At 44.3% G+C, this 14,908-nt stretch overlaps 1 protein-coding gene across 1 annotated transcript in view; it reads left to right on the top strand.

Moving 5' to 3' along the window:
- The window catches only part of LOC124037766 (cytosolic carboxypeptidase 6-like), a 489,347-nt gene that overhangs the window by 396,116 nt on the left and 78,323 nt on the right, over positions 1-14,908 (top strand). The window contains exon 7 of the mRNA XM_046352789.1: positions 8,523-8,545. Coding sequence (XP_046208745.1) covers positions 8,523-8,545 — 23 coding nt within the window. The remainder of the gene's footprint in view (positions 1-8,522; positions 8,546-14,908) is intronic.

Genomic DNA, 14,908 nt, shown 5'->3' with positions numbered 1-14,908 from the left:
TTAACAGAGAATCCAAAGAAATCTTGAATTCTTCATTCTCTTTCATTTAAGCTAATTATGGCACAAAATGAAGACCATTGCGGTGAAACTCTGCAAAAGGGGCTGACATTGACAGCCAATGTCACTGTCACAGGGTCACTCTCTGCCGGGATGCTAACCACCACAGTTGTTTCATATGCCTGCATGTGTATTCTCCTCTCCACTGTCCCCTATCAATGCTTTCCCTCCCTTCCTCTCTCCCTCTCATTCCTCTTTCTTCTTCTCTCCAACTCTGTCTCTTTCCTCCCTCTCTCCTCCTCTCCACCTCTCCCTCTCTCTATGTAGGGTGTTAATGGAAATTAACTAATTGTTGCAACATTTAATGATTATATAATGCATTAAATCTAGCTTGTTACTTGCTAAGCAATTTTGTTACATTTCAAGGGCAATCAATTCGTATTAGGCTAGATAAAATCTGCCCGCCTCTGTCATGAGAGACAGAGGGAACATTGTGCTGCTCCCCAGACTAGATATTCATGACAAGCCACTGCCATTCTCAACAATGACTCTAACCTACATATATACAATGTGTCAGTCATATGGAGGTCACTTACTGTCTGCCTGCCCATGTGCTGAATTGATAGGGAATTGATCATTCAAGCATATGTTTATTTAATTGTGTTTGCTTGTTTCATGTCCTTCTATTTATTTACATATATTTTGTTATTTTTCATGGTATCCAATTGGTAGTTACAGTCTTGTCTCATCACTGCAACTCCCGTACGGACTCGGGAGAGGCGAAGGTCGAGAGCCGTGCATCCTCTGAAACACAACCCAACCAAGCCACACTGCTTCTTGACACAATACCCACTTAACCTGGAAGCCAGCATCACCAATGTATCGGAGGAAACACCGTACACCTCTCAACCGTGTCAGTGTGCACTGCGCCCGGCCTGCCACAAGAGTCTGTAGTGCACGATGGGACAAGGACATCCCTGCCAGCCAAACCCTCCCCTAGCCCGGACGGTGCTGGGCCAATTGTGCGCCGCCCCATGGGTCTCCGGTCATGGCCGGCTGCGACAGAGCCTGGACTCGAACCCAGGATCTCTAGTGGCACAGCTAGCACTGCAATGCAGTGCCTTAGACCACTGCACCACTCTGGAGCCTTCTATTTCTAGCATAAGGCTACTTCTTTGATTCCTGCATCATCAATACCTCAGGATTAAATTGAGATTTTGTGTCACTAATTTACACACAATACCCCATCATGTCAATCTAGAATTATGTTTTTAGAAATGTTTACAAATTAATAAAAAATGAAAAGCTGAAACGTCTTGACTTTAAGTATTCCACCCTTTCGTTATGGCAAACCAAAATAATTTCAGGAGTAAAACTGTGCTTAACAAGTCACATAATAAGCTGCATGGACTCTGTGTGCAATAATAGTGTTGAAATGACTACCCCATCTCTGTACCCCACACATACAGATCATTTAAATGATTTAACTTGGGTCAAACGTTTCAGGTAGCCTTCCACAAGCTTCCCACAATAGGTTGGCTGAATTTTGTCCCATTCCTCCTGACAGAGCTGGTGTAACCGAGTCAGGTTAGTAAGCGTTTTCAGTTCTGCCCACAGATTTTCTATAGAATTGAGGTCAGGGCTTTGTAATGGCCACTCCAACACCTTGACTTTATTGTCCTTAAGACATTTTGCCACAACTTTGGAAGTATGCTTGGGGTCATTGTCCATTTGGAAGACCCATTTGCGACCAAGCTTTAACTTCCTGACTGAAGTCTTGAGATGTTGCTTCAATGTATCCACATAATTTTCCATCCTCATGATGCCATCTATTTTGTGAAGTGCACCAGTCCCTCTTGCAGCAAAGCACCCCCACAACATGATGCTGCCACCAAGTGCTTCACGGTTGGGATGGTGTTCTTCGGCTTGCAAGCCTCCCCTTTTTCCTCCAAACACAACAATTGTCATTATGGCAGGTCTATTTTTCAGACCAGAGGACATTTCTCCAAAAAGTACAATCTTTGTCCCCATGTGCAGTTGCAAACCGTAGTCTGGCTTTTTTTATGGCGGTTTTGGAGCAGTGGCTTCTTCCTTGCTGAGCGGCCTTTCGGGTTATGTCTATATAGGACTCATTTTACTGTGGATATAGATACTTTTGTACCTGTTTCCTCCAGCATCTTCACAAGGTCCTTTACTGTTCTGGGATTGATTTGCACTTTTTGCACCAAAGCACATTCTTCTCTAGGAGACAGAACGCATCTCCTTCCTGAGCTGTATAATGGCTGAGTGGTCCCATGGTGTTTATACTTGCACACTATTGTTTGTACAGATGAACGTGGTACCTTCAGGCATTTGGAAATTGCTACCAAGGATGAACCAGACTTTTTTCTTAGGTCTTGGCTGATTTGTTTTGATTTTCCCATGATGTCAAGCAAAGAGGCACTAAGTTTGAAGGTAGGCCTTGAAATACATCAACAGGTACACCTCCAGTCGACTCAAATGATGTCAATTAGCCTATCAGAATCTTCTAAAGCCATGATATAATTTTTGGGAATTTTCCAAGCTGTTTAAATGCACAGTAACATAGTGTAAGTAAAATTCTGACTCACTGGAATTGTGATACAGTGAATTACAAGTGAAATAATCTGTCTGTAAACAATTGTTGGAAAAATGACTTGTGTCATGCACAAAGTAGATGTCCTAACCAACTTGCCAAAACTATAGTTTGTTAACAAGAAATTTGTGGAGAGGTGGAAAACAAGTTTTAATGACTCCAACCTAAGTGTATGTAAACTTCCGACTTCAACTGTATTAATTTTACGCTTTGGATGGTGTATCAATACACCCAGTCACTACAAGGGTTAAGGAGTCCTTCCTAAATCAGTTGCCAAAAAGGAGGGCAAAACACTAAACTCAATAAGGACAAAACACTTACAGAGTTTAATGGCTGTGATACAATATAACTGAGGATGGATCAACAACATTGTAGTTACTCCACTATACTAATATACATGACAGAGTAAAAAGAAGGAAGCCTGTACAGAAAACAAATATTCAAAAGATGCATCCTGCAATAAGGCACAAAAGTAATACTGCAAAAAAAATGGAAATGAAAAAAACATTTTGTCCTGAATTCAAAGCGTTATGTTTGGGGCAAATCCAACACAACACATCACTGAGTACCACGCTTCATATTTTCAGGAATGGCGCCGGCTGCATCATGTTATGGGTATGTGTCACGATCGTCGTGGTAACCATACTCAAACCATCATACTCGGACCAAGGCGCAGCATACGTAGAGTTCCACAAGTTTATTAAATGAAACTCACAAAAACAATAAAGAGCAATGAAACGTGACGTTCTGTAGAGCTCATAGGCATCAACACAAACACAAGATCCCACAAAAACCCAGTGGAAAAAGGCTACCTAAATATGATCCCCAATCAGAGACAACGATAGACAGCTGCCTCTGATTGGGAACCATACCAGGCCAACATAGAAATAGAAAAACTAGAGTACCCACCCTAGTCACACCCTGACCTAACCAAATTAGAGATTAAAAGGGCTTGACAGTATGCTTGTCATCGGCAAGGACTTTGGAGTTTTTTAGGATTAAAAAGATGGAATAGAGCTAAGAACAGGCCAAATCATAGGCCAACTATACACTGGAGTGGCTTACTAAGACGACATTGAATGTTCCTGAGTGGCCTCGTTACAGTTTTGACTTAGGTTAACTTGAAAATGGCTGTCTAGAGATGATCAACAACCAAGTTAAGAGAGTTTGATCATTTTTAAGGAGTCATGGGCAAATATTGTACACTCCAATGCTCTTAGAGACTTACCCTGAAATACTCACAGCTGTAATCGCTGCAAAAAAGGCAAAAACCGCTCACTTTCTCCCTCTGATCCTCTGTGTCATGCACCCGCTACAACGCATTGGCCTTGACATTCTTAGATCCCGGCCGGTAGGAAATGATCAAGTCAAACCTGGCAAAGAATAGGGCCCACCTGGCCTGACACGGGTTCAGCCTCTTTGCTGCTTGAATATACTCTAGGTTCCGGTGGTCTGTCCAAACAAGGAGTGGGTGTTGAGCACCCTCCAGCCAGTGCCGCCATGTTTTCAGCGCCGTCTTGGCGTCCAGCAATTCACAAATCCCCCATGTCGGAATTCCGCTCAGCGGAAGACAGCTTCCATGAGTAGAAGGCGCATGGATGGAGTTTAGGCCGCGATCCAGTGTGTTGGGAGAGAACAGCCTCTACTCCAACCTCGGAGGCGTCCACCTCCACGATGAAGGGCAGAGACGGGTCAGGGTGAATCAGGACAGGTGCGTTCTTAAAACTTTCCTTGAGCGCACGGAAGGCCTCCTCAATCCAGTGCAGCTGTCGAGGACTACCCTTCAGGAGGGAGGTGAGAGGGGCCACCAATGTGCTGAAACCCCTAATGAAGCAACTGAAATAGTTGGCAAAACCTGGGAAGCGCTGCACCACCTTTATGTTGGTTGGAACAGGCCACAACCGTATTGCAATGACCCTCTGCTCTTCCATCTCCACTCCTGCGGTGGATATCCGATAGCCCAGGAAGGAGACTGCCTGCTGGAAGAAAAGGCACTTCTACGCCTTGGCGTACAGGTGTTGCCCTATCAGCCTCTCCAAAAACGGACCTGACATGAGACATGTTCGTCACGTGTAGTGGAGTACACCAAGATGTTGTCTATGTAGACCACTACACAGCAACCCAACGTGTCTCTAAACACCTTGTTAATGAAGGATTGTAACATTGAGTGTGCATTTGTCAGGCCGTAGGTAATTACCCTGTATTCGTAGTGCCCGGTGCTGGTGATGAAGGCAGTCTTCCATTCATCCCCCTCTCTGATGCGCACCAGGTTGTCGGCACTGTGTAAATCCAATCCGATTTGAGCAACGTGCATGTGTTCGATCACAGTGGGTATGAGAGTCAGAGGATAACTGAATTTAACAGTTGCCTTATTCAGTGTCCGGTAATCGATACAGGGGTGGAGACCTCCATCCTTCTTCACGAAAAATAATCTGGAGGAGGCCGGAGAGGTGGACGGACGGAGGAATCCTTGGGCCAGCACCTCCTGGACATAGACCTCCATGGCTTTGGTCTCTGCATGCGAGAGAGGGTAGATGTGCCCCCGCGGGAGGGTAGAACCAGGCAGTAGGTTGATAGTGCAGTCCCATGGGTGATGAGGGGGCAGGCACGTGGCACAAGTCTTCAAAAAAGCGACCTGTAGGTCCCAGTATTCCTCTGGGATAGGGATGTGGGTGGCCTGGTCCGGACTTTCCACGGAGGTGGCACAGATGCAGAGAGACACCTCCCCTGACACTCCTGTGGCCAACCCAACAACCTCCTCTTTGCCCACAATATCCTGGGGTTATGCAACTGTAACCAGGGAAAACCTAAAACTATGGGTTGTGCAGGAGAGTCTAAGATGAGGAAAGTGATGTGTTCATGGTGATTGTGAGCAACTGTGAGGGAAATGGGAATCGTGGTCTGGCACACCAGTCCTGTTCCTAGGGGATGGTTGTCTAGGGCATTGACTGGGTTAGGGAGTTGTAAAGGGACTAAAGGAATGCATAATGATAAGGCCACTGAGCGGTCTAGGAAATTGCCTGCAGAACCACTAGGGCAGGACTCAGTGGGGGGCCAGGATAGTCTGGGAAGGTGACAGGAAGGAGGATGGGCTGGGTGGACAGAGAAGAGCAAGGCATGTACGCCTACCTGGGAAGGTGCAGGAGCCCTCCTCGGCCTGGCGCTTCCTCGCCTGGTTCTCCTTCTGGGACAGGTGTTCCAGGGGTGGTCCGACTCCCCGCAGTAGGAGCAGAGACCCTGATGACGGTGCGTTGATGTTCCTCTGGGGGAAGGTGCGTCGTGCCCGTCTCCATGGCCACAGTCTCTCTGGAGGTTCCTGGGAGAGACCCGAACCCCCGGGATGGGCGACGACGGGCACGCAGGAGATTATCCAGGCGGGTGGCCATGGCGATGAGCTGGTCCAGTGTGAGGTCCTCATCGCGACTGGCCAGCTCGGTCTGGACGTCCGCCTGTAACCCGCTGCGGAAAACCGTCAACAGGGCCTGGTCGTTCTAGCCAGTGAATGCAGCCACCGTCTGGAAATCCAAAGAATATACTCAGACGCTGTCCTCTACCCCGTAAACGGAGGAGATGCTCAACTCCCACTCGGCCCTCAGTAGGGTGGTCGAAAACGGCACAGAAGAGCTGGGTGAAGCGCTCATAGGACTCCACTTCTGGACCATCCCTCTCCCAGACGGCATGCGCCCACTCCAGAGCCCGGCCTGTCAGCACCGAGATCACCAAGGCCACCATGTCCCTTTCGGAGGCCGCCCCAGCATGACGGGCAAGGTGGAGGTCACACTGCAGGAGAAACCCCCTACAGCGAGCTGGGGTGCCGTCAAAATGCTCTGGAGGGGCAAGTGGACGTTGCTGATCGGACCGGGTGATGTAGATCAAATCAAATCATCAAATCAAATCAAGATGGTGGTGGGATGGCTGGAACGACCGTGGAGAGCTGGGAAGGTTGTGGTGTAGCCTGCAGCTGACATACGGTCTGGAGCACCTTGTCCATGGCAGTCCCAAGGTGATCCAGGCACAAGGCGTGGTGGTACAGGCGCTTCGCTCCTATATTGGAGAGGTTGGAATGTCCTGCTGCTTCTTGTTCTACTGGGTCAGTCATTCTGTCACAAGTGTAGAGAGGAGTAGACAGGAGGCAGTTGCAGGTTTAAAACTACTGATTTTATTAACGCACCATATATAAAAGCGGGACAAAATCCAAAGTGCAAAATACTAAAGTACTCAGGAATAGTAGGAGAGATTCCTCTCAGGAAAACAAGCAACATTTACAATGCCCGACAAAGACAAATGACAGTGGGAGTATATATGCAGTGATTGGGTGGGGATTGGAACCAGGTGTGTGTAATGATGACGAGACAAGTCTCTGGATTGATGAGTGAAGGGCGTTTGCCAGCAGCAGGTTCGGCAGCAGCTAGAAGTTGGACAGGAGAGGGAGCCAAAGCGAAGGCTGGTGTGACATTTTGACTCTAAAACCGAATTAAATGTAACATATTTTAACAAAGATTCATATCCTATCAGTTTATAGTTGTGACCATGGTGATTTCAATATTGTTTGTTTAATTCTATCAAAAGTAGAGAACTTCACAGACCATTAATAGTCTTGTTGCACTACAAAACCGCTGTTGTGAAACCCCCAAGAAAAGTAATCTAGATTAGTCAGCTCTCGATTTTGGCCAATCTCCAACCTTCCATTCTTAATAAAGTAAAAGTCTGAAAACATTGTTTTTTTAAACAGCTACATTAAAAAATCCAATCTGATTTTCGTGCACACTACAGCACAGATACAGCCTTAGTTAAAGTGGTAAATGACCTTAAAGCCAACACAGATCCCAAACAACTCCCTGTCCTTGTACTCTTGGATTTATATAATGCATTCAATTCTGTATTGTTGGGAAGGGCTCATAAGCAAGCATTTCATGTTCAGTTGTATTCAGCGCATGTGATAAATACAATTGTATTTGTTCAGTTTACACAGTACCAGTCAAATTTGGACACACCTACTCATTCATAGGTTTTTCTTTATTTTTACAATTTTTACAATTTTCTGAATGAGTAGGTGTGTCCAAACGTTTGAATGGTAATGTATAAACTGAACAAATCTCAAATCTCATATGTGTTACCCCTTGGCAGCATTATCAGAAAGCACAGGGCTGATTTTCACTGCTACGCAGACGATACACGACTTTCCATTTCTGTGTCAGAAGAGGATTGTAGCTCCATGGATAAATTATTAGACTGTATAGGTCATTTAAATACTGGGATGGCTCACAACTTCCTCCAGCTAAATCGAGACCAGACCAAGGTACTTATTGTTGCAGCCAAAGCATAGAGATAATCTGGCAGCACATGTTCATTTACAGGCAATAAAGATAAAACACCAGGTAGAAAAACCTAGCTGTCATTTGAGATTCTGAACTCAATTTCGAATCACACATTAGACATGTGACCAAAATAGCTTTGTACCACCTGATGAACATTGCCAAGGTGCGGCCATTTCTTTTTTCAGGCTGATACAGAGAGACTTATTCATGCTTTTATTACAAGCTGGCTTGACTTCTGTAACGCCTCCCCTGAGTGGTCTACCCAAGAAAGCCATTGGTCAACTGCAAAACATACAGAATACTGCAGCATGGGTACTGACCAAGACCAGATGCAGAGCACACTGGTTTTAAAGAATCTCTACACTGGCTGCCTGTGAGTTTTAGAATACATTTTAAGATGATTCTAATGGTTTTTAAACCAATCCACGATTGTGCACTCCAATACACGTCAGACATTATTTTTTGTTATGTACCCAGTAGGTCCCTCAGGTCCTCTGGCGCTGACCTTTAAACTATCTAAAAGCCTAGGACCAAGAGGCATGTAGAGGAAGCCTTTAGTTGCTATGCCCCCAGCCTCTGGAATCGCCTGCCAGAGAACCTGAAGGGTGGAGAAACTGTGGACATATTTAAACAGCACACCTTTTTAGCTTTGCTTTTCCTTAGGGTGCTTTTTAGTATTTAGGTTTTTATTGTTATTCTTTATTTTTTATCCTCTGGTGTTTGTTGTGTAGTAAATATATATTTTTTATAGTAGTTTTTTTGTTTGTTAGTTTTCTCCTATGAAGCACATTGCGTTACATCTATGTCTGAAATGTGCTACATAAGCTTGATTTGATTTGATACATATAATGAGGACATAAGGAAGGGGACATTACTGTGTAGCTGACCCTGCTCATTCCTGATTCATTTAGGATTTCTGATAGATCTAAGAAATCAGTTTTGATAAAAATATTATTTAAAATAAGAAAGGACTATTGCAAGAAACTGCATAAGATAATTTGTCTGTTAATATTAATTATTGCCAGTTTTTAGAAGACTTTGAAATTGGGATCCTTCACTCTGTACAAGGGCATTTCCAAGCATAGAGCTGACATAAAAATGTATAACAAATAAAATGTTTAGAAAATTCCTAAGCAAATCAAAATTCCCCTAAATGTAATTTTTAAGCTCAAATAATACACAAATAAATAAATAAAACAATCTAAAAAACAAAGTTTCCCTGTCAGACAAGGACTGTCCCGAAATATAGGCTATAAGATTGACACGAGACGCTGATAGGAGGAATTATGATTGACTGATGAACAACAACAATTAACTTAAAAGAGGGTAAAGGCGTCCGCATGCTTCCCAACCGAAACAGTTTTATAGAATTTGTGCATATATTATGATGACATTTTGTGACATTTTTTTGTTTGTTTTGTGCTTCCTGAGCGTTATTTCGGCTGTTCTGGCACACAAGAACATTTCTACAGGCAACCCAAAGTCTACGCCCCTTCGGTGGGGATTGGTTAACAGAAGGGATTCGTCAGTGAAGTCTTTGTTACCATTCAACTAGAGACAACTCATTTTACTGCACCAAACATCTTAGAAGCTAAAAAGATGTGGCATGGGTCCTCAGATCATCTAAGGGTTCTACAGCTGCAACATCGAGAGCATCCTGACTGGTTGCATCACTGCCTGGTAAGGCAATTGCTTGGCCCCCGACCGCAAGGCACAACAGAGGGTAGCGCATTCGGCCCACTGGCTGCCTGCCATCCAGGACCTCTACACCAGGCGGTGTCATAGGAAGGCCCTAAAAATTGTCAAAGACCCCAGCCACCTCAGTCATAGACTGTTCTCTCTACTACAGCATGGCAAGCGGTTACGGAGAGCCAAGTCTAGGACAAAAAGGCTTTTTTCAACGGTTTTTACCCCCAAGCCATAAGACTCCTGAGCAGCTAATCAAATGGCTACCCGGACTATTTGCATTGTGTGCCTCCCCCAACACCTCTTTTACGCTGCTGCTACTCTCTGTTTATCATATATGCATAGTCACTTTAACTATACATTAATGTACATACTACCTCAATTGGCCTGACCAACCAGTGCCCCCACATATTGGCTAACCAGGCTTTCTGCATTGTGTCCCGCCACCCGCCACCCACCACCCGCCAACCCCTCTTTTACACTACTGCTACTCTCTTTTTATCATATATGCATAGTCACTTTAACCATGTCTACATGTACATACTACCTCACAGGCTGCCTTGACTTTGGGGAAGCTAATGGAGAGGTACGGGCACACTGAGGTTAGGCTGACTGATCCACAGATGACACAATGTCAATCGCACTCCACACTGCCCTTTCCCACCTGGACAAAAGGAACACCTTGTGAGAATGCTCAGAACACAGCTCAGAACACCATAGTGCTCACAAAGCTCATCACTAAACTAAGGACCCTGGGACTAAACATCTCCCTCTGCAACTGGGTCCTGGACTTCCTCACGGTCCACCCCCAGGTGGTAAGGGTAGGTAACAGCACATTTGCCACACTGATCCTCAACACGGGGGCCCCTCAGGGGTGCATGTTTAGTCCCTTCCTCTGTTCAGCCACGATTGTGTGGCCAAGCATGACTCCAACACCATCATTAAGTTTGCTGACGACACAACAGTGGTAGACCTGATCACCGACAATGATGAGACAGCCTATAGCACATATGTCAGAGTCAAGGCCCGCGGGCCACATCCGGCCCGCGAGAAGGTTTTTTACGGCCCCTGGGATGATCTTGATTTATTATTAGAACCGGCCCGCAGACCACAGCAAGCCGGCAGCCCGCAGATCTTTTACACGCACCAATACTACATTTCCCACAATGCAACGGTGACGCACCGAGCAGTAGGCTGCTTCATTTCAATATTTATTGGCACAGCAGTTGTCAGCATCACAGTAAAATTAACTTTCAGATACCCATCAAAAATGGCAAAACGGAAGGTGGACACTGAGAACCGGGGGTTTCAAACAAGGTGGGAGTCGGAGTATTTGTTCACGGAGGTAGCTGGAAAACCTGTGTGTCTTCAGTGTGGAGAAAGTGTGGCGGTACTGAAAGAGTATAATCTGAGACGACATTATGAAACGAAACACGCGGACAAAAACAAGAATATGGACATGGAACAAAGGCTATAAAAGGCAGAGGAATTAAAACGAGGCCTCAAATCTCGACAGGCTCTGTTCAAAAAAGCCAAATCACAAGGCCAGGCTGCTGTCAAGGCCAGTTTTATTTTGGCAGAAGAGATCGCTAAATCAGCCCGGCCATTTACGGAGGGGGATTTCATCAAAAACTGCATGATTAAAGTTTGTGACGAAGTTTGCCCAGAAAAAAGGCAACTCTTTTTAAATGTGAGTCTGAGCAGAAACACCATTGCCGAGAGAGTAGACCAGTTGTCCATCAATCTAAAAGAGCAGCTTGTGAAAAAGGGAAAAGATTTCATTGCATATTCCTTGGCTGTGGATGAGAGCACCGACATTTCTGACATTGCCCAGTTGTCAATTTTCATCCGCGGAGTGGACTCCAGCCTAAGCGTGACAGAGGAGTTTTTGGCTTTACGTCCTATGCATGGCACAACTACGGGGCATGATTTGTATGAAGAGGTGTCAAGATGTGTAAATGAGATGGAGCTGCCTTGGGAAAAACTCGTGGGTTTGACAACCGACGGAGCACCTGCGATGTGTGGACACAGGAGCGGACTGGTGTCGAAGATACGGGAAAAGATGCAAGAGGAAAACGCGACAGGTGAGCTGACAGCTTATCATTGTATCATACACCAGGAAGCGTTGTGCGGTAAAGCCTTGAAAATGGAGCATGTAATGAGCATCATCACGCGCACAGTTAACTTTATCAGAGCCAAAGGTTTGAATCACCGCCAGTTCAAGGCATTTCTGACGGAGTTAGAAACGGAGCATGGTGATTTGCCTTATCACACAGAGGTGCGATGGCTAAGCCAGGGAAAGGTGCTTCAAAGATGTTTCGAGCTTCGTGAGGAGATTTGTCTGTTCTTGGACAGCAAAGGGAAAGACACAACACAACTCCGAGACGAAATGTTTCTGTGTGAAATGGCTTTTCTGTGTGACATTACGAGTCATCTGAATGCAATGAACTTGCAGCTGCAGGGTCGGGATCGTGTCATCTCTGATATGTACAGTACAGTGAAGGCATTTAAAACCAAACTGACTCTGTGGGAGACGCAGATGCGGAAAGAAAATTTGAGCCACTTTCCCAGCTGCCAGACCATGAAAGAGAAGCTCTCTACCAGTGCGTTCCCGAGCGCACAGTTGGCTGATAAAATAGGTATGCTTGCCGCTGACTTTCGACGCCGATTTGCTGACTTTGAAGCACAAAAAGCAGGTTGGAACTGCTCGGTAACCCATTTGCTGTTGACGTGGAAAGCTCACCACCAAACCTCCAAATGGAGTTGATTGACCTCCAATGCAATGATGCACTGAGGGCAAAATATGCGGCAGTGGGTGCTGCGGAGTTCGCCCGTTTCCTCCCCGACACAATGCCCCAGCTGCGCATCCAGGCTGCTCAAACGTTGTCTATGTTTGGCAGCACATACCTGTGTGAACAACTGTTTTCTTTGATGAACTTGAACAAAACATCACACAGAAGTCGACTTACTGCTGAACACCTCCACTCAATTCTGAGGATTTCCTCAGCTCAGAGCCTTACCCCGAACATTGATGAACTTGTGGAAAAGATGGGACACCACCAAGTATCACCCTCAACCTCAAACAAGTGAACATTACTGTGCAATCACATATTTAGAGTTTTTACTCAGTTCAAGTTTAAAAGTTAAAGTTTAATATTTGTTTTCACTGCATGTTACTTCTCCTTAAACAAAGTGTTGTTTTTGATTAATAGATTTTTGCACTTTATTTTATTGTATTTCAATCCAATTATATTTTTAAAATATTTCAGTTGAGTGGATGATAGAAAATTGCTATTATTGTTTTTTTCTTTGAAGTAAATTTAGCCCACTTTTGCTAAAATAGAAAATATAGGCTACTGATGGTGCCTTGAATACCGGTTTCTTTCATTTAATGTTCATGTTATGGGGATTTTTATATAAAGGAAATTTGTCTTTTGTGTCTGTTGAAAATTAAAGATTACTGACAGAGCCATAAGAAAATATTGCTTTATTTATCTGATCATATTGGAATATATTTGTTAGGTTTTCAGTAGGTTCAATTAGGTTCACTAGACTATATGCGTCATTTAAAAATTTTTCAATGAACATTCGAACAGTCCGGCCCTCGGCTTGTAGCTAAATTTTTTATTTGGCCCTCCGTCCATTTGACTTTGACACCCCTGGCCTATAGGGAGGAGGTCAAAGAAAAACCCTTGAATGAGTAGGTGTGTCCAAACTTTTGACTGGTACTGTATATATATATATATATATATATATATATATATATATATATATATATATATATTTGTTTTTAATTGCGCAACTCCAGCACTTTTCAACCTCATATTCATTATCCCCAACACCATACTAGTGTCTATATATATGAAAACCACCATGTGTTTCTAAGATCTGTGGTTAAAAAGATAAAAGGCCCTAAAAAATGCATCTCTGTGACATCACACAGTAGAATTATAAGTCAGAAAAATAGTGAATTTCAAAACCTGCAACAAGTTTCTAGCCAGAGTGAGGGTATTGTCTTGCTCCCCACATCACGGCGAATCTCATAGTCTTTGAAACTCAATGTTTTTTAAATGATGATGTCATTAGGTAGAACAAAATGTAGAAAAGCACAGTTTTCACATATATATAGGCATATGAATTGCCCTTTAAGTTTTAGCAGCGGTCATTTAGCTGGCTTCTTTATTTAATGGTAATGTGCCGCTAGTGAAACTTGCATGGCAAATCGAGTTGAGTAGAAAGAGGACTTCAAATAAGCAGTGGCAAGGGCTTGCTTTTGAAAATGAGAGTTTATCTTAGTCCTTTTCTCCGTTTTAAGTGGGCTACAAAGTTGGGAGTTTTGCATGAAGATGATCTCCCCTGTGACTGTGAATAATTCATTAGGCATGACAAATTATTCCATTCTCAACCAACACTACTGCCACCATCACCACCCACAAGATTCCTTTTTGTGTCAGATAAGCATTACAATTTCAGAGACCCCTTATCAGTCTTCTAAGAGTTGGGATGTATCGCAGAGAAGGTCCTGTCAGTCGTCACATGCCACAACTCTAAAACACAGAAGCTGCCTGATTTTGGGAGGGGTAGATAAACACACAAGAAGAGAAATGGTTATATACATTCAGTTTTGAAATGGACTGATGTGCCAGTACTTTATGGGTTATTGTGATCCGAAACAATTGGTCCAAGTTTGTAGCTATATACAGTAGCAGTGGTTGGACCCCCAGGTAGAGAGTACCAGGCTCAGGGGCCTCCAAGTTAGTGTGGTCTTCACCACAGCTCACTATTCCAGCCTGTAGTGGGGAACGCCTTCCTGCTTCCTGGCTGCTGGCTGCTTAGGACCTGACTGAGGCTGATGGATTGCAGCACACCCTGCGACACCTCAGCACTTTCCCCCAGCTCAAGCACTGCTTACAAATTACCTTCACATAATGTTATTTGTCGCATAGTGAGAAGTTTGAAGTAAGACAAGGTGAAAATATAGCTGCAAGCAGCAATGTCGGTTTAGCTGTGGGCCCATAGAGCCACCATCAGGACAAACTGGACACATCGCCCTGGATTAGCTACTTTTGTACTGTTTACCACGCTTGTCAAATATCAGAACTCAAAATCAAACTGATCATGCTTTTGATGTTTTTTGGACTCTTTTTTATGATGTTGAATACTTTAAACCCTGCTCTACAGCTTATCTAGACTCACGTCCCTGAGCATGTGTGCCAAATTTCATCTGTGTCAAACAGTGTCAAAGAGATCAATATAGAAATATGGGCCTGTTTTTTTTGGGGGGTTTCCACCT

The sequence above is a fragment of the Oncorhynchus gorbuscha genome, linkage group LG06 (genome assembly GCF_021184085.1).
Source record: "Oncorhynchus gorbuscha isolate QuinsamMale2020 ecotype Even-year linkage group LG06, OgorEven_v1.0, whole genome shotgun sequence".
Classification (NCBI taxonomy): Eukaryota; Metazoa; Chordata; class Actinopteri; order Salmoniformes; family Salmonidae; genus Oncorhynchus; species Oncorhynchus gorbuscha.
This window is presented reverse-complemented; position numbering and strand designations above follow the sequence as displayed.